Source organism: Emydura macquarii, unplaced genomic scaffold (assembly GCF_026122565.2).
Source record: "Emydura macquarii macquarii isolate MOO-44397 ecotype Brisbane River unplaced genomic scaffold, CSIRO-AGI_Emac_v2 contig_306, whole genome shotgun sequence".
Lineage (NCBI taxonomy): Eukaryota > Metazoa > Chordata > Testudines > Chelidae > Emydura > Emydura macquarii.
The window spans coordinates 3,315,425-3,342,416 of record NW_027130443.1 but is presented as its reverse complement, the minus strand read 5'-3'; the positions used below and the strand labels follow the sequence as shown (position 1 = coordinate 3,342,416).

At 46.8% G+C, this 26,992-nt stretch overlaps 1 protein-coding gene across 2 annotated transcripts in view; it reads left to right on the top strand.

The window, feature by feature from the left end:
* Positions 1-26,992, top strand: part of MARCHF2 (membrane associated ring-CH-type finger 2) — a 62,021-nt gene that overhangs the window by 15,219 nt on the left and 19,810 nt on the right. For both annotated transcript variants that reach the window (XM_067557067.1, XM_067557056.1), the window contains exon 2: positions 13,649-13,878. In XM_067557067.1, the coding sequence (XP_067413168.1) occupies positions 13,703-13,878 (176 nt within the window). In that variant the 5' untranslated portion in view covers positions 13,649-13,702. The remainder of the gene's footprint in view (positions 1-13,648; positions 13,879-26,992) is intronic.

The following is a 26,992-nucleotide window of genomic DNA, read 5'->3' as shown; positions in this document are numbered from 1 at the left end:
ATTGCTGTGAAAAGTTGGCTTAGCAACTGGAGGAGCTCTGTTTCAAGGTGCCTGACTAATGATTTCCACGAATTCAGGGAAGTGACTTTGTAAAAAACATAATCAGTAAACATGTACCATTTAAATGGTTCCACTCCAGCTCTGAAAAGTATTATGACTGGTATAACTGAGGATTGATTTTCAAATGCCCATGCCATGGCAGCAGCATCTTCTTCCGAAGTTAGGCATCTGCCTTTATATCTGGGGTATAGGATGTTCGCAAGAAAATGAGGTGGAGTTAGTGCTTTGCTTGATCCATTCACTTCTTTATTGCCTGCAACTTAACTTTCTGGTGAGGTATTTCTTTCTTCAGTGTCTCTTGAAGTGCCTTCCAAATTTCGACAGCATCAGCAATGCAGCAACAATTTCTGTGAAGTTTGTTTAAGGCTATGGATATAAGCATCAGTATACTGGGTATACATCCTCTACATTCCTCTTTAATCCAATGTTAGATACTTTGGATGAGATACTTGCATCTATTTTATCACGGTTTTCTTCACAAAGTTTTATGAGAATAGGCCAGTTCTTAATAAATTGTTCAAAACAATCAACCACAGAATTCCATCGAACATCTTGAGGGAGAATTAGTTTGGATCCTCCTGCTCTCTTCAGTGAAGCTGAAGCAAAATGGTTGTTACAGAAGAATTTTGCGACTTCAACAACATTTTCTTTTATTCCTGGAGAAGATGTACTTAAGTCTTTGGCTAAAAGATGCCTTAAATGGGCACTGCAGCCCTATGTTATTAAGGAGCATCCTTCCGTTTCTTCTTCTAAGTATCTTCTCATCTTTGCCACATTTGGAGTCTTGTCTGTGACAAAACTGCACATGTGACAGTTGAATTTTTGTTCACAGTTTATTACAGCTTTCACTGCCACTTCTTTTAAATATTCTGTAGTGTGTGCATTTCCCGATGTATCTATTGTTTCTGAAAGATATGCAACCCCATCTTCTGTTGTCACACAGGCACATATTACTGGATCATTGTGTACATTGCTCCACCCATCAAGGCTTAAACTGGCAAATTTCCCCTCAGTATTTCTTGCACACTGTTCAAGTTCCTTCTCATACACTGTATCTAGCAACCTTCCACCAATGTCTGCTCTAGCAGGTGGAGTGTAGCGTGGTCGTAAGGACTCAACCATGTCAATGAAGCGTTTATTGTTAACAATGCGAAAAGGAGAATGTGTGGCATAAAAGAACCGAGCAATCTTTTCATCTCTGGTGTCTTATTGGTATTTGCTGGTCCTTACTACAAACCCATCCATGGTGGTGATTTTCCTGGATGACTGAAATCTTTTGCTTGCTACTGATACTTTGTTGTCTGAAATACATTTAGTTGCAGCACTGTTGCTAAAAGTACCAACAGATGACTCTGAAGTTGTTGCGGATAGACAGTCACAGTCAAAGTCTCTTATGCATAAATGGAATCCTGAAACAAAATTCAAAAATGATTTGGAATAGTCGTTCTTCTCACTCTATTATTCAGTTAATCATTTACTTTTTTTTCAGCAAGGATGCAGATCCGATTCTAAATTACAAACAAAGCTAAGACTGACTGCACTTAGAGTGCACTTAATTTTGGAGTAAGCCCCGTAGAACTCTCTGGCTCTTCTTTTTTTTGAGAAAACAAGTACAGAATGGGGTTCCCTTGGGAAAATGAGGTATGCCTAAGTAAAATAGGGAATAGATTTATAGCATCACCATTATGGTCTGTGGCCATGATGTTCCAAAATAAATGGTATGTATTCTGTAATATAAAATAAGAAAATGACACCCAGTGGCAACTGGTGCAACTCTAGATTTCTCTTACTGCAGCTCTCTGTACCGTATACTTGGATGATAGATTCTAAACCTAGTTAACTAATTAAACAAGCCATAAGGATTAGCTAAGCTTAACTTTTTTTTTCTAGCAACATCCAACATAGCAACCAGCTTGGGAATTTTTGTTAAATTACACTTATATTAAAAGGCATATCGAAAGTCTTGAGGAATGATGCATTGCAGTGATTTAAGTTACTAACCAGTTGATTCACCTTGTTCTTCAGATGTATCCACATCTTCATCCACATCCTTTTCTCCCTATAAGCAGTTTTCATTATGATGTTTCATTCTCGCAGCTAGGCCCTGCATTTCCTTCTTGCACTGCTTACACTTGATACATTTTCCTTTTTTACACAGGGAAGGGATTTCTTCAAAATATTCCCAGATCGGGTCTCTCTTATGCCCAAAAGCCATGACAGTTTTTCTGTGGCAAAAGTGTGGGGGAATATAGGAAGCTGTGTGTGTATTGAACGCTGTCTTCCCTTTTCTTTCTAGTCCACTCCTCTGTTCCTTTCTAATCTGCCTCCATCCTTTGTTTCTCTGTCTTTAAGACAATGTCCTAAGTAACTCCTCTGCCTTGCTTGGCCCAGGTCCACCACCACGTACGCAGAGAAGAACAATCCTATCCAGCCTGTGTCTTTAGTCTGCTGAGAAACTGAAACAAACGTAAAGCCCAGAACTTACAAGAAGCAAGACCTGATAGTTCGGCTGGACAGACTAGAGCCATTAATTCGTTGTACGTGTAAGGTTTAGCATGTTTGTGATGAGATTTAATTGTAACTATTATTTTTTAAACGAGAGAAATTTAGTATTTTATTGATGATTTAAAAAAAAAAATCCAATTTAAATTAAAAAAAATCATTGATTTTTATCCATCCTGGTCTGTAGGCATTGCCTTTGGAGCCTGCAAAGTGTGCTGGCACAGCCAATTCCTTAGCTAAGGCTTGATGCAAAGCATATTGAATCAGTAGGAGACTTATTCTGTTGGCTTCAGTGAACTTTGGATCAGGTCTATCGTTCTGTGACTGACTGCTATGAAGCTAACAGACTCCATAGAGGCAGTGCCTAAAGAGGTGAGTTAACGATAGGAATCTTAACGCTGTGAAGGTTCTGACTCTTGTGCGTTTTGATTCTTAACCTTAATGTTACATTAAATAAACACTAGCCAGAAAATCCAGAAGTGACATGGAGAGTGATTTCTCCATGGATGTGCTGTACGGAACTTGTCAAATGCTTTGAGATCCTTCCGGTTGAGAGCTGCTGTACAAATGTAAGTTATTATCCTGAGCTAGATTGTCTGTGTTGATGTCATAAAGTACTATAGAAACTATTATCTTCATACTGAAAGGATTTTCTTCAGTTGCATGTTCATTCCTGGGTCCATACAATTCTCATGACTTACAAATTGGAGTAAGCCAGTATCTGGAGACCTGAAAATCCCAGGTATATTTTCGTGCAACTTCCATTTTTGTTTCACTGTAGTAATCTCCTGGTGGGGATCCCTCCTTTGTGTGTGTTACCGAGTATATGTTTGTAACTAAGTTTAAAAGATGTAGTAAAATCATTTATATATAAATGTGTGTGTGGCCCTTCCCTTCAAATGCTGTCAGAGCATGACGTGGGGGGTTAAGCCAGATGAGTCATGTTGCTGATGCTCAAGAACAGCTTTTTGAAACTATGCCCTTGCAACATTAATCACAGCCCATAAAACTGCAGCAGTTTGGGACCAGAGTTCGTAGTTGGCTTAAAACAGTTCTGCAGCTTTGTGACCGTAGATAGAGCCCTGCAGATCCTGCGGATATCTGCAGACTATGTTTGCGGATCGTGGATGAATGCAGACCCAAATTTTGTATCTGCGGAGGGCTCTAACCATAGGACTGTCTGGAAACTCCCCACCTAGAAATGCACACACGCTGGAATACGTGTGTGCGCAGAGGGGGGAGTGAACCATCTGTAATCCCACTGCTCCCTTAAATATACATGGTGGATGCCCTTATCTGGAACTTCCTCCGCCCAGAATTCATGTGGCCACAGGGCACCATTGGAATCTGCAGGAACATGGTGGTTTTGTGGGAATCTGTCAGGAATTTAGACGAGCTCCATCAGTTGCACAGTGTGGGAGGTGGTGGTGACCATTTCAAAACAGCTTTTCCCTCTCCAGAAACACCAAGGCACAGGGATCTGTGGAAAACTCTCCAAAATTTGACTCTAGCTATGGGTTGATTTTATCTGCTGTAACCTGTGTGTGTATATGTATCAGTATTTTAGGGTAAAATACATCCCAGGTTGATTGTAATTATTCCAAAAACAAGCATCAGGAAATCCAGTTATGGTTACACTTAAAAGCAATCCAAGCACTTTGAGATATGGAAGAGCACAATTAAGGTACCTGACTCTGCTCTATAGTGACACCCTGCAATAACCGTAGGATTACGATTAGGGCAATTAGTTTCTGCAGTCTCAGGTTAGATTCAAGTGATTTTTTGAAAGACATTTGACACCAGCCCACTGCACTGATGGCATCAATTGTAATTTAGATAAAAAGTCGCATTTCAAGTGAAGGTTCCAGTAGCAATGGTAATTTGCCATGCTGCACACAGTGTATTACATTGCACACAGAAACACTGTACCGCCCATATGCAAAATGGGTGAGTTAAAGTTATGGGAATTTTAACATTTCCTGACTTTATTGTATTCAGGTGTCAAATCTTTCTCACTTTATTCACACAAATGGGCGTGCTCAAGTGAGTAAGAGAAGCAGGATTTGGTCCCTGATCAACACTGTAACATTGCCTGAAGGCAGAGTTGGTTTCTGATATCGATGCACCAAGGTAGCATTCCGTGCAACTCCCTTCTACAGATGAACTGCACGCAGGTAAAATGGGTTGGAACCAATGCAGTTTATCCTGGTTTGGAACTGGGGTAAACTACACCAGTGTAAGTCTTATACTGTGTCAGTGCAGTGCATCTGCAGTGGTGTAGCTGTGCCAGATATCCCTGGTATGGGCAGGCTGGGCCGTGTACAGATGATCTTTCTTCTCAGTCACCTAACGGATTCCTCGTTACTGGAAAATACTTCCAGCCTTAGCACTTCATTTCCTGACTCTTCTAATCCTGTTTCCGGCTTTTCTTTCTGTGACTTTGAGCAGGTCATTTATTCTCTGTGCTGCAATTTCCCAATTTGGGTGTAATAACTGCCTACTTCATTGGGCTCTTGTAAAGCCTAAAAGTTCCCATGCAAAATAGTAAGGGTAGTCAGTGATGGAAATAGAACTTAGGCCACCTTGACTCTTTGCTCTCTGCTCCCTCTTGTGTAGGTCCTGGAGCCTTCTGGTGGGGGAGTAGTAGTCTTTGAAAAATTTGTCTGACTTGTCCAAATATTGGACATTCAGTCACAGTGCTTGGCTGTTTTTAACCACTCCTCCCCCTGCAACAGGCCAGTCACAAAGTGTGAACCATGCCCATTGTTCTGACTCCAGCAACTAAAGATTTGTATTGGGGTGGCGATAAGAGGAGAAGTATTATTTGTGGTTTGTTTCCAGTGCCATGGCCTCTACAATGTGCTGGGTGCTGTTCCAAGGGAAGCACAGTCCGTGCCCCAAACAGCTTTACAATAAAATTAATAATGAAAAGTGCTTATTGGGGAACCACCTAATCTTGCTGTACGTGTATGAGAACTCTGAAATCCTAGGGCATAACTCGGACATCTGAGCTGAATTTCTAACGTGTGGCTGATTCCTTTTACAATCTGATAGAGCTCTACAGACCAAGCAGTTTTTGCCGCAGATCTGTTCAGGTGCTGAGCATGCAAAACTCCCATCTGTAACATTGTGGAGACCTTTATTCACCTTAACAGGACACAAACAGCTGAGGAGATCTTTTTTTTTTTTTTTAAACTTACATTTCTGGGCAGACATTGAGCATGGAAAATGTCAGCTGCAAAGAGGTGTTAGAGAAAGCTATTGGTGACTGAAATGAAGGTGTGTTTCTCAAAACAGCACTTGTCACTGATTCCTGGCTCTTACTCCTTGGTGTTCCCATGATAGGGTTGGGTTTGGGTTCAATGAGCTGTGGAAATTCTTGAGAAGAGTGAAGCTATGTACACACTGATGGCAGCAAATTCGCTGCCGTCCGATCAGTTTTTCCAATTTGGTTGAGTGGCAATGAAGACACACGCAATCGATCCGAAAGTCGATCTAATAAAATCACCTCCCCAAAAAGCGTAGCACTGCATCGATGGGAACGCATTTATATTGGCGCAGCGCAGTGGAGGTGGCGTGCTAAAGGGAAGTTATGAAGTCGACAGGAGTTACACAAGCTAATCAGAGCAGCTTGCATAACTCCCGTCGACTGCCGCCAATTTTTGCCGGCAGTGTAGACCTGCCCTGAGTGTGTCAAGGAGGTTGTGGTCTTAGGATGTCAAGAAAGAGATAGACTTGTTCTTGTATGTAATGTGTTCAGCTGGATATGGAATTGGAATTGGAGTGCACTGGAGATGTTATCTTTGGACTTCAGTTATTTTCCCACTAACTATAACTGTGAAATACTAACTGCTTTTCCTTTGCATTTACTGAATGGCATTAGTCAGATAATATTAAAGCAGTGACTTCAGACTACTACACCCTGTGGTGGATCGTGCCGAGAAAATCACAAATAATTTGTAACAAACAACCCATTTCCTGACAGACTGTAGTGTGTTGATTCCCCTGCAGCACTGAATGGAGGGAGGTGGGGAGATTCTGCGCTGCATGTATTTCTGCAAGATGCATAACATGAAGAAATACAGTGTTAAATATCCTCCCGTGTGAGGAGGAAGTACAGAGCCTTGTAAAAATGCACAAAGGGGCCTTTTTATCCTGATTTAAAACAAGCAAACAAATGTTTTGGCTGAGCAGCTGTAGCTGACCTTTCCAGGAAGAGCATATATGTTTTTAACACCCATTTAGGTAAAGTAGATTTTAAAAACTCAAAGAATTCAGTTTTATTTGAAAAATAGCTAGTTTGATATCATGCAAATGATATCTATGATGGGATTTACTTTTTGCTTCTTTAGACTCAGGGAGATTATATGTCTCTTTTAAAATCAAGAAGAGAGAGAGAGAGAAAATTACAAAAATGTATTTCTATCCCAGGTGCGGTCTGCCAAGAGGTAGAGGTGAGTTGAGTGGAAGCCAAATAGGAGTCAATCCGAGTCACATTACAGTCAATGAAAAGGCTCCTGTTGAATTCAGTGGGAACTGGTTTTGGTAATGGGGCAGGAAGATTCCTGGGAGGATGTGAAGGAAAGGTCTCTAGATAGCTGTCCAAAAATAGTTTTGCTAAACAATTCAAATCAGAAACATTAGAAAAGGGTTTATGGGTTCCTGTTGAGGGCCTTTGGTGTCAACATTTTACAACAGCTGCTCAAATGAAGTTCTTGTTCAGTGGTGCTCAGCAAACCAGCTGGGTATGTGTTTATGGTGTTAGGGAGTACAGCAAGTAAATGAACTATCACATGCTGAGGAATTCATAAATTAGCACAATATTTTCTATGAATTGAGGGAGCCCTTTGCTAGAGATTGTTGCCTACCAACAGGAAAACAGGTAAAGTTGTGGATTCATTCCTGGATCTGTTCAAAGCTAACACAGCCATTCTGAAAGTTTTCCACTGTGCAGGACTCACTTGTTGTTGCTGTAAATTCCTGAAAAGGAAAGTTCATCCAAACAAGTTCTTCCATTTTTAATTTTCTGAATAAGTCCTCTTGGAATTGCCTTGACACTTGTGCTCTCATGTTTTCTCTGCATGTCTGGCCAAGTCTGTAAGCAGGGAACAGCCTCTCGATTATTTTCTGTGTCTGGTTTAGTCTGATTTAAGCCTGGCTGTGACTGGTAAACTATGCCGGTCTATGGTCATGGCTGATTTCCATAATGCAGAGATTTTAAAACAAAACAATTTCATTTCAGAATAATCGGTTATTGCAGGATCTCCCATAGATCCAGAGTCTTTCTGGATATGCCAGTCAACTCCCAAACACTGATTCATTCCAGCAACCCTCCATCCAATTTCCCTCTTCAAGCAGCCATTCATCTACACGCTAGCCATGCCTGACACATTTCGTGCTGCTCCATGTCCTACCCTGCCAGTGCTTGAGGCAGGGTGCATTGACCGAAAGCTTATGACTATAAGCAATTTATTTGCAAATATGCAAATTAGTTTATTAATCTGCATGCAATGACACAGTGGAGCAGAACAAAACTTGACAGCTATGGAGGAAACTGATGGAGTGTGTGTGTTTGTGGGGTGGAGGGGGTTGAAGTGGAGATCCAGGGTGTGTGGAAGGCAGACTGAAAAGAGCAGAAGATGATTTAGGGGGTGCTGGGGAGTAGGGGTGACACCCAGGAAAATGTGAGGGGTGCAGTATTGTAAAGGGAAAGGGAGTGAAAATTTGGGGGCACGTAAAAACAGATCGGAGACAGGAAACTTGGAGTCTGGAAGGAGATGTGAGTGAAGGAGGAGACTCAGTGGACTGGAGACGAGACAGGAAGGGGATAGAGCAGTGATAAGGGAGAGTGATGGACTGGCAGGCCCTGCTTTGCAGGGATTAGCCAAGGCAAAGGAGTGCCCTCCAAGAAGCCAGAGGGGAAACATTTTTTGCATGTGTATCTCACCTTGAATTTTGACCCTGAAATGCTCTCTCACGTGTGGGGGGAGGGAGAGCTGCAGCACAGGTGGTTCTTCCGCACCCCAGTCAAACCAGAAGGGCAAAATGGAGGGAGGGGGAAGGTGAGTGGGTGGCTGAGAGTCATTAATTTTGGTGCCTGTATCCTTGACTGAATGCTTGGGCTGGCAGTACTTTCAGAGAGTCTCTTCTCAGGCTCTCAGTAAAGGGGTTAATGTAATTCTACAAGCATTTGTTTCTTCTAAACAGCCATCCCAGAGCAGCTTGTTTCAGAATTGTTGCTCATTTTGGTCTGTCAGCCCTGGAGGAGCTGCTGTTTCTTCTCCAGACAGGAGAAATCCCCCTGGGTCTGTGAGGATGATATTTAGTTAATATAATACTAGTTTAAGTCACTCATGTTCTTCTGCACAACTCCCCGTGTTGTAATTATGGCTGTTTCTAAAAGCATTGTCTCTCTTTTTATTTCCACTTTTCATTTCTCATGCTCTCTGTGCTGGAAGGCTGAGTACCACAGAGTTGACAAGGAGCACATAAACACAGGCTACAGTTGGGCATACAGTTCAGTGGTGATTTTGGTCAAGTGTTAACTGTTAAAACACCAAAAATCTGGAAGGCTGCCTCAGATTGAATGAGGGGACACACCCAATACTGCACCATTTGTTGAAGACCAGTTGACTGTGATCACATCAGATCTCCCAAGATAAAAAGTGTCAGGTCAAGCTGGGCCACCTCCAAAGAAGCACGTAGGTGCTGCAGGAAGTGATGCTTGGTGATTCAGTAGGGGATCCTGTTCCCTCTACATTTCCCTCCAGTCAGTGCCCAAGTGGAACGCTTGGCAGAGTGGCTGAAGGTGCTGAGTCAGACCATAAAGCAGCGGCAGAGTGAACGATTTGGTTCAGTTATTTGTCTGTGGCACTACATGAGAGAGAGTGGGAGGACTATATCTGGCTTAGTTTTTAAGCAGCAAAGCAGGTATAGTGAGAGCAGGAGAAGAATTTGGGGAAACAGTGAACAAAATCTCATAAAAATTCAGGGGTCTAATGCTGGGTGGTTATTAAAGAGAGTGCCAATGATTGCATTGTATTTTACCTGGCCTAGCTTTTCAAAAAAAGCTCTGCAAGCTAGATGCAGTCTTACTCTGGGATGAAGCACTAGGTATAGCACCGTTTGAGTCATTAATAATGACATGTACTGTTGAGACAGGTCACTGGGACAATGAAGTTATGTGTACAGACACACAGAAATGGAAACAGAAATTAGGCCTTGTCTCAACTACAAGGTGAAGGTGATTCAAGTTATGTCGACCTACAGCTGCCGTTGTAATTAAACCGCTGTTGCATGTCCACACTATGCTCCTTGTGTTGGCAGAGCCAGTCCTCAATAGGAGCTCTTGCGTCGACGCAGAGAGCAGTGCACCATGGGCAGCTATCCCACTGTGCAACCAGCCACAGGGTGTTTTGGGAATGGTTTGCAGTGCCTCATAGGGGCAGGTTCAGCATCACATGGTGCAGGTTTCTCAATCCCATCATTCCTTTGGCATCCTACTAGGTTTCCCGCAGCTTTTTGACTGCCCTGGTAACCTGCTCTCCAGCCATCTCTGTCAGAAAGCCTGACTCTCGCACTGCTCTTCAGTATTGTGCAGTGTGTTATGAACACAAGGCTATAGGAGGAGCTCAGCAGGGGCTATTGGCTGAGGGAGGCCTTGAAGGAGCATTTTTACACTGAACCACAGTGGTGTGTGTTGCTGTAGTGTGCTGAGCCTGGCATTGTCTGTTTGCACCGTGCTATGAGGCTTGTAATGATTTCTGTGTGCGCCTGACTGCAACAATGCACATGCACTTACTGCTATTGTCTGTGAATGTTAGCAACAGCTACCATGTCATGGAGAATAACAAAGATAAATTCAGTTTCCATAAGTAGATTTTTATTCCACACCCATGCAAACATGCCTATGTAAGGCTGAGGCAAACTTCATACATGCAGGGGAAAGTATCTTTAAAGGGGAGGGAACAGGGGATTCACAAGCATGTACACCAACGACGCTCTCACACTGGGTGTATGTGCGGATGTCCTGTTTATTCTCCAACAGGGTGTAATCGCTGCTGCAGCCTGGGAAGATACATGAAATGTGGGGAGAGGGGGGAGGGCGGGGAGGTCCTGGAATGCTGTTTCTTTTCTAATTAAGCTTTGTATGATTGGAGAAGGGTTCAGCCAGAATTCAAACAAACCTCAAACATATGAATTTCTTTCAGAGAGGGATTATTTACATGCTTATCTAACGCTTTGTTGCAGAATGTTGTAACTCGCATGCAGCACACTGCAGTCTGAGGTGTACAAAGAACTGCCTTTGATTCTCTCCCCCTGCCTCCCCACAGGGATTTCTTTTTATATCAGGACTTGTGCACCTATTCAGAGGAAAGAATTTGATCCCCTTTGCTTATGATTTCTCTGCAGCTATTAGCTCTTATGAATTCTGTTGTAAATACACTTCAGTAGTTCTACTCCAATACAGAATTGAGGCAATAGATTCAAAAGAGCATATCAGAACAAAAATAACTACAGATGCAGTAGAAAGACAGAGATTCATGAAGTTGGAGGCACTGGTCCAATTTTTCTTTTTTCTGAATCCTGATTTGCTTTTGAGATATCTCCCTTCTTCCTTTGACAGAGGTGAGAGTCCAAAGGGTACCACTGTGCATCTGTGATTGCTGTGGAGGTAAACACCCAAGTCATATTGTCCACATAATAAAAGCTCATTCCAGTTCTGAATATGTGTAATGTAATGGATATACAGTATCTGTCCAGTGATACTGACTTACTTTTAATAACCCCGTACAAACCATGGAATGCTACAATTTATGTTAACGTAACATGTTGACTAAAGTAAAGATGTCTTGAAAACTGGCTTTTGTTTTAACACAAAAACCTTGCTCAGGAGAAGTAAATCTCTTTTCTTTAAAAATAATCTACAGTAGACATACAAAGAGTGTACCAATTTCCCACCCTCCAGCAGTAGTTTAACCCTGCATAGTTTATATCTATATGAAAAAGTGAATGCCAATGGTATCCGTTTTTACTTGTCCAGGGAAAATTTTCATTCTGTTTCTTTTCATTCTTCCTTAAAACCATGTCCTCTTTTCCTACAACCTGAGGCTAAACACCCTGACTGCAACCCTGACTACTCCCCCTCAGCCCCCCCATCCATATACCACCTCCGTGACCCCAGACCCTTCTTTGTAGAAGGGGCATGTCTGTGGCTCCACACCAGAGCGACCGTTTGCCTCCCTTGCTTCTGGTATTCCTGCCGCAGCTTTTTGATTTTTACAAGCCCTCAGTGATCTGGCCGTAGACGTCAGAGTTTCTGTGACTGGAGCAGAGCAATGGCCCACAGATCCTGGAGATCCAGCACCTCCCATGTACTCCAGGCAGGAGCGCCTTTGCTGCCTGGAGTCAGCATGGTCAACTGGACAGTAGCTATGTGAGTTCTCCATGCTGAGCAAATAGGAAGAGCAAGTTCAAAACTTCCTGGGGCTTTAAAAGGGGAGGAGCGTTCACTTGTGTACCTGGCTACAGGGCAGCGGAGTTCAAAACAGTAACCAGGGACGTCATGGTGGGCATTGTGGACACCTCTCGGAGGCCTCTTAGGTCATCGTAAGCAATGCAATGTCTACACTGACACTGCATCACTCTAACTACGTCACCGTAAGCCTCTGATTGAGGTGGTTTTATAAGGTGGGTATAGCAGGCGAGTTAAAGCGGTGGGAGAAGCATTGTAATGTGTACACCTCCATAATTAGGTCAACATAAGCTGCCTTACGTCAACTTAACTTTGTAGTGTACACAAGCCCTTAGAAAGGGAAAGGACTTGTTGAGTCACTGTATTCATCCAGGACCTGTTCAGAAGGTTGAAAGAAGAATCTCCTAGGATTGAGGACAAAAAATATAGCTAAAAGTCACAAAGCTCTGTGTATGCACAGAGTCTGGAAAAGCTGGCACAGGTTCAGTAAAAGCCTGCTTAAAAAGGGTTAGGAGAGAAAATCTTAGAACACTTTATGGGATGGTGGGAGAAGGGCAGTGATTTGGAAGCTCTTTGCACTTTAGAACTGGAACTAAACGGGGAGAATGTAAGTGGAACTTTCACTTGCAGAAGTTGTGGGATTCTCCTCCAAGGTCACTGAGAGAAAATTGGAAGAGTGAAACATGAGGCGTGGTTTCATTCTGAAAAGTGATGCTCTAAAGGTTTGTCTAGATTGGAATGTAAAGGCATGGTATTAGCTAACATGATTCAAAAGGCAAGCGTAGACCAGGCATGCTGCCTTTAAATTCGCTGACCTAGTCCTCTTAAAGCCTGGGGTTGGAATGGTGGGGCTTTAACTAGACAATAGTGTATGTCAGTGTGCCTTGTTTACATTAAACTTTTCAAACGTGAGCTAACACATGCTAACATCACACCTTTAAATTCTAGTCTAGACCAGGCCAGAATGGCCCCACGGTCTCCCTGGTTAATGTCCCATCATTTCCACATCCAGTGTGCTCAGCTTGACAAGATAGGATGGCTTTTCTTATTGCAGGTGCTGTGAACTCTTCCTGGGGGAGCAAAATACATAATTTCCTCCCCAAAAATGGCTGCGAAGGATGCTTCATTTGCAGCCTCAAATGTTTGTTAAGGCAGCCTCATGAAATTCTACTTCTACATCTCCAGGCCATGTGCAGGCTAGTAAAATATCACTAATGGCTTTTCTTTATCATAAGGGTGGGCAAGTCCGTGTTGTGCCTGGGCCGACAAGGACACGTGAACAAGGCTTTATTTAGGGTTCCAATTCCCATGGATGTAAGAGGACGAAGTAATGCTAGTGTTAGTGATGCTGGGGCTGGAGCAGGATCGTGAATGACTTGGAGGCAGGCTCCCCGCCCCTGTTGCCCACTGACTGCAGGTAACTAATTCTGTGTGACAGACTTGTAGAGCAGTGTAAAAACCAGCTCAGTGGGGGAAGGAGAGTGTGATGGCCTGGGTGCTGTATGCCTCACGAGAAGGGGGAGAGGCTGGCTGTGAGAGCTGGCTGGAGCTTGAACGAGGACTGAAATGGCTTAGAAACCTCTTCATCAGCTTTGTCTTGTTTTGTTCCAGGCCTGTCATGACTGTGAGATTCAGTCTCTGAAGGAGTAGGTGCTCTTTGTTGCCATGACGACAGGCGACTGCTGCCATCTACCTGGCTCATTGTGTGACTGTCCGGGAAGTGCTGCTTTGTCTAAGTCAGTGGAGGACTCCGACATTGGGCGACCGCAGTATGTCACCCAAGTGACTGCAAAAGATGGCCAGCTGCTCTCGACAGTGATCAAAGCACTGGGAGCACAAAGGTAAAGGCAATGCTGCTCACTGCTTGTGCTGGGCTGCATCCGCCTTTTGCTCTTCTCTATTACTGTATCCCAGCCTGTTGCCCAGGAGCTTCATGGGAAGCTAACCCTGGGGATGATATCTGTTTAGCCAGACACGTCCAGGGAAATGCACCTTAAAATGGAACCCAATACTAATCAAATACATACAATTAATCAGGCTCTCACATGTCCATTGCAACTTAACCAGGCTACCTACCACTGAGCCAGCCTGGCCCTGTGTGCTACAATTGGCATCAGATGCCTCCTGCTAAATCAGCTGGGGCTGCAGCGAAGGTGGGACATCCACCACCAAGAACACCAGGGGCCATGCTTACTGTCATGATTATTTAAGCACCAGAGACATAAACCAAAATGCAGTCCCTGCTCCAAAACGTTTGTGGTGTAAAAGGTGCACATGGAGACTGTTCAGTGCCCCTTCTCCCCAGCATACTGGAATAGCAGGGCACTTACATTTGAAGAAATCATGGTGTCCAAGTACAACTAGTGTAGGATTCTTGTATATTTGAATACCCCAGCTACTCACAAAAATGGGCCGGCAGAACAGAGGGGGTCAGCATGATGTGCCTGGGAGTCATAGTGGGTGATGGATGTCAGTTGAGTCCCTGCATGTGTCTGGATATAGCCTAGCAAGCTTGTAAAATTTAAAGCTGTATCTTAGAGCATTTGCCAGAAATTTTTTCACATCTGACTTCCAATTTTGTCCTCTGAAGACTAGATTGTTTGTGTCTTCGTAGAGTGGCTTACAAACCACCGGTTGTTAATTCAACAAGCAAATGGCAGCAAAATGCACTGAAACTTTTTTTGGTATGTCTTCTGAAAACTCTGATATGCTGGGCCATCTCCCTCTCCAGAGGACACGGACATTCAGCTCAGCTTGTGAGTTGGTCAGAGATCTCAGTTTCAAATCCTACCTGAGAGTGTCAGTTATTCTATTCCATTTCAAATCTAGACACAAACTGCAAATAAGGAACTGGTGAAATGTGAAAAATGGTGACTCTAGGAATGTGTGGAAGGAAGAGCTAGACACAGACGTTGATCAAGGCAAAATTGAATACTTTGTCTAACAAACCTGGAGCAGGACGGTGGAAGTGAGACTTGAATTTCTGGGGGACTGCAATGGATGTTCACCTTCCTCTCTGCAAACAGACCCATCTGGGTTTTATGGGCCAGGATGTGGGCAGTCTGGTCTAGTAGTCATAGAAAGAGTCGGGTCTAGTGGGCAGAGCAGGCATCCAGGGTGGGGAAGGAAGCCAAGGGTCAGCACCAGAGTCAACTGTCAGTTATCAGAGCCAGGGGTCAAGCCAGAGTCAGAATCAGGAATTGAGGCTGAGGGTCAGAGCCGAGGTCAGATGTTAGAGTCAAGGGTCAGAAGTCAGGAGCTAGAGCCAAGCCTGGTCAGTGGGGATTGGAGGTGAGGTGTAAGAGCAGGAGGAGAGGCGAGGATCAAGCACAGAGCAGGAGCATGGTGGGAACAGGAGTGAAGATGGGGGTAAGGCAGGAGCAGAGCAGGAACAGGATTGGGTGCAGGAAGTAGGCATAAGCAGGGTCCAGTGGAGCCGCAACAGGGAATCCCCTTGTTGCTTGGACGAACTCCAGTTCCTCCTCCTGTTTTAAAGAGTATTGTTGGACTAATTGGTGGAGCTGGGCGATCCTCCAGTCAGAGCTCCCGTGGGTGGTGCGTTGGCCGGGGCTATAACCCTAGTGTCTTCCCAGCCCACCTGGTTTCAGTAGCCATTGGAGGGAGGCCAGGATGTGGCAGTTGTCTGGAGACTCCCAGGCCTGGGTTCAAGATCTGGGACATCACATCACTCCCCTCCCTAGAGCAGCAATGGGCTAGATTTCTCAGGATGGTTCTTGTGGAAGGGTTTACAAGTTCCAGGGCATGGACATTTTTGATAGGTTCCCAGGAATGCCTCTCAAACCTGTAACCCTCCAATCAATCAAATACCATAGGTTACCCCACCTAGTTTTATAATTGAGGATTTTGTGGATAGTCTGCACTTCATGGTCCTGCACACACACCAGAGCGGTGGGGTGGCCGGTCCGGTGGAGAAAAGGGTTAGCCACACATGGCCTCAATAAGGATGAATGAAATGCTGGGTAGATATTTGAAAGAACAAGGCAGGTGGAGTTCGAAGGCAATGGGGTTGATCAGTTGGTGGATTCAATACGGGCCAAAGAATTGGTGATCGAGTTCATGGGATGGTCTGTTGGTACCAAGGTGCTCTGCTGAGAGCCATGATTTCTGACTTATAGTGAAATCAGGGGCTTTTTGGTCTCTAGTGGTCCTTATGCTGCTTGTAGGCCTCTATGGCTTTCTACAGGCAGGTCTTTAGCTGTCACTAGGTATAATGGATCAGTTGTACCCAATCTGAAGTGACTGGATTAGGGGAGGTTGTGGTAGTTCAGGATGGAGCCTGTAGTTTGCAATAAAAGGGCTTTGTCTGTGGAGGCATGTTTAGCATTATTATATGCGAACTCTGCATAGGATAGTAGTGAGGGCCAATCACTGTGATGGTGGTTGCTGTAGCACTTGAGATGCTGCTCCAGGATTTGGTTCACTCTTTCTGTTTGGCCATTTGTTTGGGAGTGATAAACTAAAGAAAGGCAGGAGCGTACTCCCTGCAACTAGGGGGCCTCCTGCCAGAAGCAAAAGATTAACTGAGCACCGCGATTGGAAATAATGCGCTCAGGGAGTCTGTGGAGGCAAACAACCTGGTTTCGCCATAGCTGGGTGATCTCTTTGGAGGAAGGTAACTGGCTGCGGGGCACAAAGTAGGCCATCTTCATGAGGTGATCAACGACTATATACACATTGGACTCAGGTAGCTCCATGATGAAGTCTAGTGAGATGGTCACCCAGGGTCGGGGTGGGGTTTGCAGAGGTTGGAGGAGCCCACAGGGTTTGTTGCATGGAATCTTAGTGCAGGCACATAAGTCACAGGAGGCTACATATTCCTGCATTGTGGCATGCATGCGAGGCCACCAAAAGAAACAGGAGGCGAGGTGCTGGGTTTTGGAACAGCCAAAATGTCCCACCAGGGGGAATCATGGCACATCCACAGGGCTACCACATGAGGGCTGCCAGGGAGAACATTTACACGACCCTTCACAAAGGTTAGACCGTCGTGGATCTCATTCGCTTCCTGGTTGATGGCTTCCTGATTGTCAGGGGAAGTCCCATTGGCAGAGGCTGAGCAGATTAGGACAAACAGGTCCATGTGCATTGCTACACCGAGGAAGTTATGGGACTTTACAGTGTAGGAGGTCTCTTGGTTGAGTTTGTTCTGGTCAGCATAGTACTCCGCTTTTCGGGACAGGGCATCTGCTTTGCCATTCCGAGCACCCGGATGTTAGGAGATTGTAAAATTAAAACAGAAGGACAGGGTGCAGTGGAGCTGTCTCTGATTAAAGGCTTTGTCTTTAAATATTCCAAGTTCTTACGGTTCATGTATAGTTGGACTCAGTGTCGGGCCCCTTCGAGGTAGTGTCACCACACCTCGAAGGCTTTCTTGATAGTCAGGTGTTCCTTGTCTAGGATTCCATAATTTTGCTTGTTGCTAGTGAGATTTCTAGAATAAAAGGCACACTGATGCATCACTTGCTGGGGCCCATCTCTCTGGGAGAGCACTATTCCAATTGCTACCTAGGAGGCATCTGCTCCCACAGTGAAGGCTCATGTGGTATCAGGGTGTGCTAATATGGGGGCAATGGTAAATGGAAGTTTTAGGTGCTTGAAGGCACATTGGGCCTCCAGATCCAACTGAACTGGGTGTTCTTACGGAGCAATGAGGTCAAAGGGGCAATCTGTGAATTGCTACTGCCAGTTCATCTCTAAATTCTCAGAGCAAAGTCCAGGAAACGCTGAACTTCACCTATGTTCCAAGGTACTGCCCAGACACAGACCGCCTTTACCTCATCTGGATCCATTTTAATTCCTTTCAGGGACAGGATAAATCCCAGGAATTCTGTGGAAACATAGTCGAAGGCATGTTTTTCCAGTTTGGCATACAACCCACGTTGGCCAACCTTCTCCAAGACAGTTTGAACATAAGTTGTGTGCTCTTGGAACTGTCTGAAAAAATAAGTTTCTCATCAAGTTTCTACTACATCTTGATCTAGGTCGTGCCCTGGAATACACCATTAATGAAGTGCTGGAATGTAGCAGGGGCATTTTTCAGGCAAATGGCATCACCAAATATTCAAAATGGCCATAGCAGATCTGAAAGGTTGTTTTCTACTCATCTCTGGTCCTAATGCGCACAAAGTATGCATCTGGAAGGTCTAATTTTGTGAATATTTGAGCAGGCCCTGTTCGGTTCAAGAGCTCTGGGATTAGGGGCAGCAGGTACCAATTTCTCACTGTTATCTTGTTCAAGGTCGTCTACACAGAGACAGAGGCTTGTCATCTTTCTTCTTCACGAAGAGAATAGCTCCCCAGCAGGTGACGTGGATTTATAGATGAAACCCCTGGCCAATTACTCCTGGCGGCATGCACATAAAATAGCTAGCTCAGGTTCAGGCCTGGCATAATGCTGGCCGAAAGGAACTCTTGCCCCAGGCTGTAAGTCGATAGGACAATCATATCCCAATGTGGAGGTAGGGAGTCAGTCCGCATTTTTCTTTTCAAATATATCAGCATAATCACTGTATTTGGTGGGGAGTTAGGAGTGGGATCCTCGACTATCCCCGACAGGCCACTCTCTCCCTCCCGTGGGGCTTAGGTATCTTCGGGGTGTTTCCAGTCCATCAGATCCCAGCAGTGCTGCTGAGAGAATTTTGAGGGAAAACAGACTCATGACTCCTGCCAGTGCATGAGGGGGTTGTGATGGGTGAGACAGGAGATACACAGAATCAGAGGAAAATGTGGGGAGCATATCACACTAAATTGCAGCATCTCAGGGAACGGTTTCAGTGACTACAGGTCCTGAGGATAATAGAAACCATTGATGGGTCTCCCCTAAGTCCCAGACAGCCTTGGACTGTATGGGGACCCACAGGGTCCGGGCTGTTGTCTCATCCGTAAAGTTGTCTACAGTGCCTGAATTGATGAGGGCCTACAACACAGGGAGTTCCCGAGGCTGGCCTGGGATCCTTAGCCTAGTGGGCACTTGGAGTTGTGGCCCCCAGACGGGATCCGGTCTACATCCCTGTCAGGACTCAACCTTGGGATTTGGTGTTATACCTGGCCTTTGTGCCCAGCTCTGGATCTGGACCAGGTTGGTTTGTTCTCCAGAGCCTTTTGAGTCAGCCTTCGGGCCAGGCAGGTGGAGATAAAGTGGCCTAACTGGCTACAATAGAGGTGTTCTCATCAGTCTTTTTCATCAGGGTTATGTTGCTGGCGCGCAGAGACAATCTACATCTGCTTGGCATGCTGAACAAAGCTTGCTGGTTGTGGTAGGCACGCGCTAGGGAAGTGGAACCCCTCAGTTCTCTCGTCACACCATTCTCACAACCAGTTGTCACGTTGTCTAGTCAGCTCTGTAAAGGCATCCAAGCCTGCTGGGGTTCCACTGGGGCCAGAGTGTCCTTGAGCTCCTCACTCAGACAGCTTTGGAAGTGGAACAGCTGGGTTGCCTCATTCCACTCTGTGTCTGATGCCAGTCGACGAAAGTGGGCTGCATAGGCGGCAGCAGTACCCTGTCCCTGCTGGAGCTTCCTGAGGGCAGCCTCAGCCGTTCAAGTGGGGGTGGGGGTCATTGACAGTTGACATCACCTGTAGGAAGGTTCCCAACTGGTTAGCACTGGACTAATGCCCTTTAGTAGAGTGGAGGTCCAGTCCAGTGCCTCACCCATTAGCAAGCTGACTACCGGGTCTACCTTGGCTTGGTCGGAAGAGTACATTTGTGGTTGTAGTAAGAATATCAGGCGACGGTGATTTATAAAGCCTCAGAACTTCCTGCAGTGCCCATTGAAACGTTCTGGCAATGTTGTCACAGGCCCTTGCATGAGGGGTCCAGAGGTCAGTGTTCTCTGCAAGGAGTCAAAGAGCTTGTCGGTGTAGTGCCTGGTTCTCCTCCGTCAACTGGGTAAGACAGGCCTGTGTTGCCTGGTGGTCTGCCTGGAGGTAGGCAGCCCACTCAGGGATGTAGGCAGTCTGACCTAGTAGAGCAGGAATCAGGTCTAGTGGAGCAGGCATCCAAGGTGGGGAAGGAAGCCAAGGGTCAGCACCAGAGTCAACTGCCAATTACCAGAGCCAGGGGTCAAGCCAGAGTCAGAACCAGGAATCAAAGCTAATGGTCAGAGCTGAGGTCAGATGCCAGAGCCAAGGATCAGAAGTCAGGGGCTGGAGCCAGGCCTGATCATTGGGAAGGTGAGGCATAAGGGCAGGAGGAAAGGCAAGGATCAAGCATGGAGCAGGAGCACAGTGGGAACTGGAGCCTAGGTGGAGGCAAGGTAGGAGCTTGGAGCCGGGCAGGAACAGGGTTGGATGCAGGACGCAGGCACAAGCAGGATCCAATGCAGCCGCAACATGAAACCACCTTGTTACATGGACAAACTTCCTGTTCCTCCTCCTGGTTTAAATAGTGTAATTGGACGAGTTGGTGGAGCCAGTCAATCCTCCAGTCAGAGCTCCTGTTGGTGGTGTCTTGGCTGGGTCTATAGTCCTAGTAGCTTCTCAGCCCACCCGTTTTCAGTAACTGTTGGGTGGAGGCCAGGATGTGGCAGTTGTCTGGGGACTCCCAGACCTGGATTCAAGACCTGGGCCATCACACTGGGTGGGAAACAGCTCATGCCTTTAAATCAGGTCGGGGAACAAGGATCAGTTAAGCAAACTCGGTCTGGAATTCCAGAGCATAAAAATGCAATCCTCTCTGTAAGTTATGCTTCTTTTAGGGCTCTTGGTGCAAGGTTGTCTATATGGCTGTAATAAAACCCTGCTCAGCCAGCGCTATTTCACATATCTGCAGTCTCACACCTATTTACGGTGTTGGTGAAGCCAAGCAGAGCCACGTGGCTGAAGCTGATGGTGAGCATGGCCAAAGTGAGAGCAAATTAAACTGCAGAACCCGGTGAAATACTTAGTGCTGCTGCTGCATGTATTGGGCTCCGATAATTACTGAACGAATATGAAATGGGAAAGTTGTTGAAAGCAAAATAGGAAGAGACGGCAGGAACTAAATACTGATGGTCTGTGTCCTGCCACAATAACTGACCTCAAGATCTCATGAAACCAAACAATGCCAGGAACAGCATGACTGATCTTAAAACCAAGAGAGAGTGGGTGAGGCAGGGGCTGGGTCAGAGTTAGTCTCTCCACAAAATGGAGTCACAGCTGGAATATTTCCTTTGTAGTTCTAGCAAAATTTTGCTTTTTTATTCTGAAAGCTTTTCAGATGTTATCCACTGGATTGTTTACTGGTAGCCAAGGTTATATTGGGATACTGGAAACCTGAGACTTCTCAAACAGGAAGAGAGTAGATAAATATCACACAGATGCAGTTTTTAGCAAATAACAGAGAAGCCTGAAAGAATTTGAGATTTGTTTTTTGTTTGTTTGTTTGTTTGTTTGTTTGTTTTTTGACAGCCTCAGTCGTTAATGCTTGTTATCACAGAATCATAGAAGATTTGAATTGGAAGGGACCTCAGGTGGTCATCTAGTCCAACCTCTGCTCATGGATTATGGATTATCTGAGCCATATTTATACAGCACCATAACTGGACTTGGTACTTGCCTGAAATAAGATACTGCCCAGACCCTGAAGAATTGCATTCTAGAGCAAAGGAAAGGGACAGAAGTAGGGCGAGCCAAGATACTGGTATATTGTGCATGAGGCGTCTAAGCTATGGTGGTTTTTTTCACCTAAGGCCTGGCTAGGGCCAGCAAAGAGGAGTAAATTGGCCAGGAACAGAGTCAAGCAGCATCAAGTGGGATTTGAAGGAGAGCAAGGGTTTGTGGCACGCTGGCAGAGGGTTCCAGGAGCAGGAGACAGAAGGAGGTGAGAGTGTAGGGAGTAGATGAGCAAGGAGGTGAGAGCGGGCAGAGCACAACGGGGGATGCGTATACCATGGAATGTTCAGTGTCCCAGGCGCTCTGGACGTGATGTGGAAGGTGACGGAGTTGGCGAAGTGATGCTAGGGTGGGGCAACATGGTAAGCACTTTCCTGCTACTTTGACCACATTGCCTCACCCTGGCATCACTTCAGCTCCCTGTCACCTTCCACGTCATGTCCAGAGCTCCCTGGGGCACTGCACATGAACACTGCATGGCATGAAGACTGGATAGTCATGAAGGCCAGAGAGGAGCAGCTGATGGGAGTCTTAGTGAGCAAACTGTGGCATATGCCAGGGCTTAGCAGTAGGGAGAGGGAGACTTCCTTCAGTGCCAGCACAGACTGGGACAGGGCTGCACCTCCCTCGTTCTACCCATCATCAGCAGTGGGAGAGTGATGCTGTCCCTCTCCGGTCCCTGCTAGTGTCTGCCAAAGGCCCTGACCCACCCTCTCTCTCTAGCAGAGAAGCTGGGTACAGGGTGGCACCTGCTGCCTCCTGCTCTCACCACCCCCTGGCTCAGCTCCTGTCTATCTTGGGTATTTTAGGGTACCCAGCATCTAGGTCTCTCTGGCATGTGTGTGCTCTTCCCTGCTCTTCTGGGGCATAGGATTTCTTGTGTCTGTGGCAGGCTCCCATCTCTGCAACAGGGACCCTCCTGCCAGCTGCTCTGTCCTGTCCTCACACACCTCCCAAATGCTGACTCCAACAAGTGGTGAGGGACGGTCATAAAACCCAAGCTCAGTCTTGGAGCAAACAGACGAAGAAAGTTATTGCCCAGGCACAAGGCCTTCTCTTGACAGACTCTGCGTTGGAGCAGTACCAATAAATCAAACAGCAGCGATGCCGAAAAGCCTTCACAGCAGGCTAGCACCTGGTTCTTCGAATGATTGCTCAGGTCCATTCCATGCTAGGCGTGTGCATGCCGCGGGCACAGTTGTCTGAGATTTTTTTTCCCTCAGTGCTATCCATTGGGCCAGCTCTAGTGCCCCCTGAAGTTGCGCGCATATGCGCCAGTATAAGGGGTGCTGCCAGCCCCATGTCCTTTCAGTTCCCTCTTATGGCCTGTGACGGCTTCTTTCCCAGTGGTTTGGACTCTTCTCTAGTCATATTTGTGTGGTTTTTGTAGTTAGTGTAGATAGCAGTATGAATAATTGTCCTTGCCACTGAGGGACTGTTCACCCCAGGGCTGGGCATGCCCCGTCTCTGGGTGTCAAACTGTGTGCATCTTGCAGCAAACCAGTGCCATTGAGCGACCCACATTCTGTCTGTTTAAAGTGTTTGGGTGAAACTCAATTAATGCCAGATCTGCAGGGACTTTAGCTCTCGCACTAAGGAAAGGGACATTCGGCTGACAGCCATTCTCATGAAGGCGGCCCTCAGACCAGTCTTGGAGTTGAGCTGCTCCGAATTGGCACCAAGCACCTCAGCATCCATGCAGAGCGCTCTTCCCAGCCCTGCTCACCATCTCCGCTGCTGAGGAAGAAGCACAAAAAACAGTGCACCGAGAGAGGCGCTCGCTGGTGCAGGAGAGAGACAAGTGGGGAGAGGCCAGTACAGTGGAGACCCATGTCGAGCCACTCTTCCTCCCCAAGCCAGTGATGGCACCATCAACTCTGCCTAGGGCATTGAGTCTGTTGTGGGACCCTCCAGTTCCCAGAAGTGGCTGCAGTACCAGTGATCTGATATCCCCTCAATCCCGGAAGCCTTCCAAGCGGCAAGGGAAGTATTATCCCTTCCAGTCCTACTGACGCTGAGAGGGAAGCCAGCCCAGACAATGGGAGCCAGAAGGAGACAGGGAGCGTCGGGCCCCTTCCCAGCAATGGCATCCACGGCTCTCTCTAGGGATAAACTGGCCATGGTTCCAGCGCACAGCCATCACCACCTCAATACCGTCCCCCAGAACTCCAGTACTGCATGGAGGCAGAAGTTGGGACAGCTCCACCGTGGTCTCTGAGGGATGATTCTTCCTCTGAATCTGAGGGAGAAGTTGTTGCTCTGCCCAGAGCACATCCCCGCTACCCAGCCTATGCACCTCCAGACTTCGGTACCAGGGCCCTGGATAGCCACTGGCTGTTGCAGTGGCCATACTGGAACCACTGGGGGATTCCTTTGGTACTGGGCCCCTCCTCCTACCGCTTCTTCTTAGTGCCTTCAGGAAGGCGGACTACCACCCCGTCCGACTCAGCACTGGATCCCGACACCCAGGAGATGGCCTCAGTAGAAGTGACGGAAGAGGAAGGAGCCCCTCCTCCGGCACAAGCTTTCTCCTCATCATCCCCAGATGAGGCCATTGTGGGACTCAGTAGCCTGCTTCTGCAGGATGACTTCAGGGCCCACCAGGACCTTCTGAAGTGTGTTGTGGCAAACCTGGGTCTGGAAATTGAGGAGCTCAAGGAGTCAGCAAACAGCCTGATTGACATCCTGGCTGCAGCAGCTCTCTCCAAGATGATCTTGCCCATCAGTGAGGTGGTGATGGGACCAGGCAAGGTTCTTCTCTGGCCCCCACCTCAAAGAACAGAGGAAAAAGTACTATGTACCGGCGAGCAGGTTTAAATACCTGTACTTACGCGCATTTCCCCTTCCCCCCAGGTTCCTGGTGGTCGCTGCAGAGAATGAGCGAGATAGACAGGGCCAGTTGAGGCTACCCCAAAGAATAAGGACGCAAAGAGACTAGATCTTTTTCGGGAGGAAAGTTTATTCAATGGGTAGCCTTCAGCTACATATCTCCAACCAGCAAGCATTGCTCAGGAGATACAATTTTACTCTTTGGGACTCTTTGTCTACATTTAAAGACTCTCTGCCCTAAGAGGCAAGACAGGAGTTTGTGGTCCTTCTAGATGAGGGTAAGAATGTGGCCAGGACCTCTCTCCAGATCTCAGGCAAAGTAGTGCAGGTCCTGACAGACAGCACTGCATCCATGTTTTACATCAACAAGCAGGGAGGGGCTTGGTCTTCGGCCTTGTGCCAGGAGGCCCTCCAGTTGTGGGATTTCTGTGTGAAACATGCCATTCACCTCAAGGCATCACACCTCCCAGGAAATGTACTGGCAAATCACCTCAGCAGAGCCTTTTCTTCTCACCACAAATGGTCTCTTTACCCAGAAGCTGTCAGTGTCATCTTCTGGAGGCGGGGGCCTTCCCAGGTGGACCTGTTCGCTGCCAGGCAGAACAGGAAATGCCATCAGTTCTGTTCACTGCCCAGGCACAGTGAGGGCTCCCTCTCTGATGCCTTCCTGCTCTTGTACACCTTTCCTCTGATCCCCTTGATTCACACGGTTCTCCTAAAAATCAAGCAGGACAAGGCAAAGGTCATCCTGACATCTCTGGCATGGCCAGGCCAGCAGTGGTTCGGCACGTTTCTGGATCGCTCAATGGTAGCAACACTCACACCGCCATTCCACCCAGAACTGATCTCACAAAATCCCAGCAGGCTACTTCACCCGAATTGCACTGCCCTGCACCTGACTGCTTGGTTGCTGCATGGCTGAACCCTGAAGAGCAAGCGTGCTTGGATCAAGTTCGGCAGGCCTTGCCAAGTAGTAGAAAGCCTTCCACCAGGGCACCCACACGGCCAAGTGGAAATGCTTCATTTGTTGGGCCTCCAAAGGGAATCTCTCTCCATTCCCATCTTCTCTGCAGTCCACCTTGGACTATCAGCTCCACCTGAAACATTAAGGTCTGACTCTCTCATCTGTTAAGGTTCACTTGGCAGCCGACTCAGCCTTGCACCCTCCAGTGAAGGGCAGATCAGTGTTCACCCATGAGATGACGGTCAGGTTTCTCAAGGGGCTGGTAAGGCTCTACCCTCAGGTTTGCGAGCCTATCCCCCCATGGAACTTGAACCTGGTCCTAGTACAGCTCACAGGGGCCCCCCTTCGAGCCATTAGCATCAGGCTCCCTGCTGATTCTCTATTGGAAGGTCACCTTCCTGGTGGCTATCACCTTGGCCAGAAGGGTCTTTGAGATCAAAGCCCTTATGTTGGAATCCCCTTATACAGTGTTCTTCAAGGACAAGGTCCAGGTGCGCCCCCATCTGGCCTTCCTACCAAAGGTGGTATCGCAATTCCACAACAACCAGGACATCTTTCTACCAGTCTTCTTCACAAAATCTCACAAAACCACTAAGAAACATTGGCTTCATATATTGGATATTAGGTGGGCTTTCGCCTTTTATATCAAAATAACTAAGCCCTTCCGTAAGTCCACACAGTGATTTGCAGCAGTAGCCGAAAGGATGAGACGGCTACCTGTGTCACCCCAAAGAATCTCGTCCTGGATAACTGCCTGTATGTGAGCTTGCCACGAGCCGATGAAGATTCTGCCTCCGGCCATCATCACCGCTCGTTCCACAAGAGCCTAGGCTTCGTCAGCAGCATTCCTCGCGCAGGTACCAATCCAGGACATCTGCAGAGCCATGACACAGTTGTTGGTTCATACCTTTGTGTCCCACTATGCCATCACCCAGCAGGCCCGTGGTGATGTCAGTTTTGGGAGAGCAGTGTTGCAGTCAGCACCTCCATGAACTCCGAGCCCACCTCCCAGGGTACTGCTTGTGAGTTACCTAGCATGGGATGGACATGAGCAAGCGCTCAAAGAAAAAACAGTTACTAACCTTCCTTAACGGTTGTTCTTCGAGAGGTGTTGCTCATGTCCATTCCGTGACCTGCCCTCCTACCTTGCTGTCAGAGTTACCGGCAAGAAGGAACTGAGAGGGCCCAAGACCGACAGGGCCCTTTATACGGACACATAGGTGCACAACTCCAGAGGGCATTAGAGACGGCCCAATGGATACCACTGAGGGAAAAATCTCCAGCAACTGTGCACGTGGCGTGGAATGGAATGGACCTGAGTAACATATCTCAAAGAACAACAGTTACGGAAGGTTTGTAACCATTTTTTTCCTGCCCTCCCACCCCTCGCCATAATTCACCATAATGTGTTATTAATTTGGGCCATTTAAATGAAACTTACTTAGCACCTAGCTGGAATTGGGAGCAGTGTTGTGGGATATTGTCTGATCCTCCTCCCTTCTTTCCAAGAAGAGCACTTTCCTGAGCGGGACTTTCCTGCCATGCTGCCC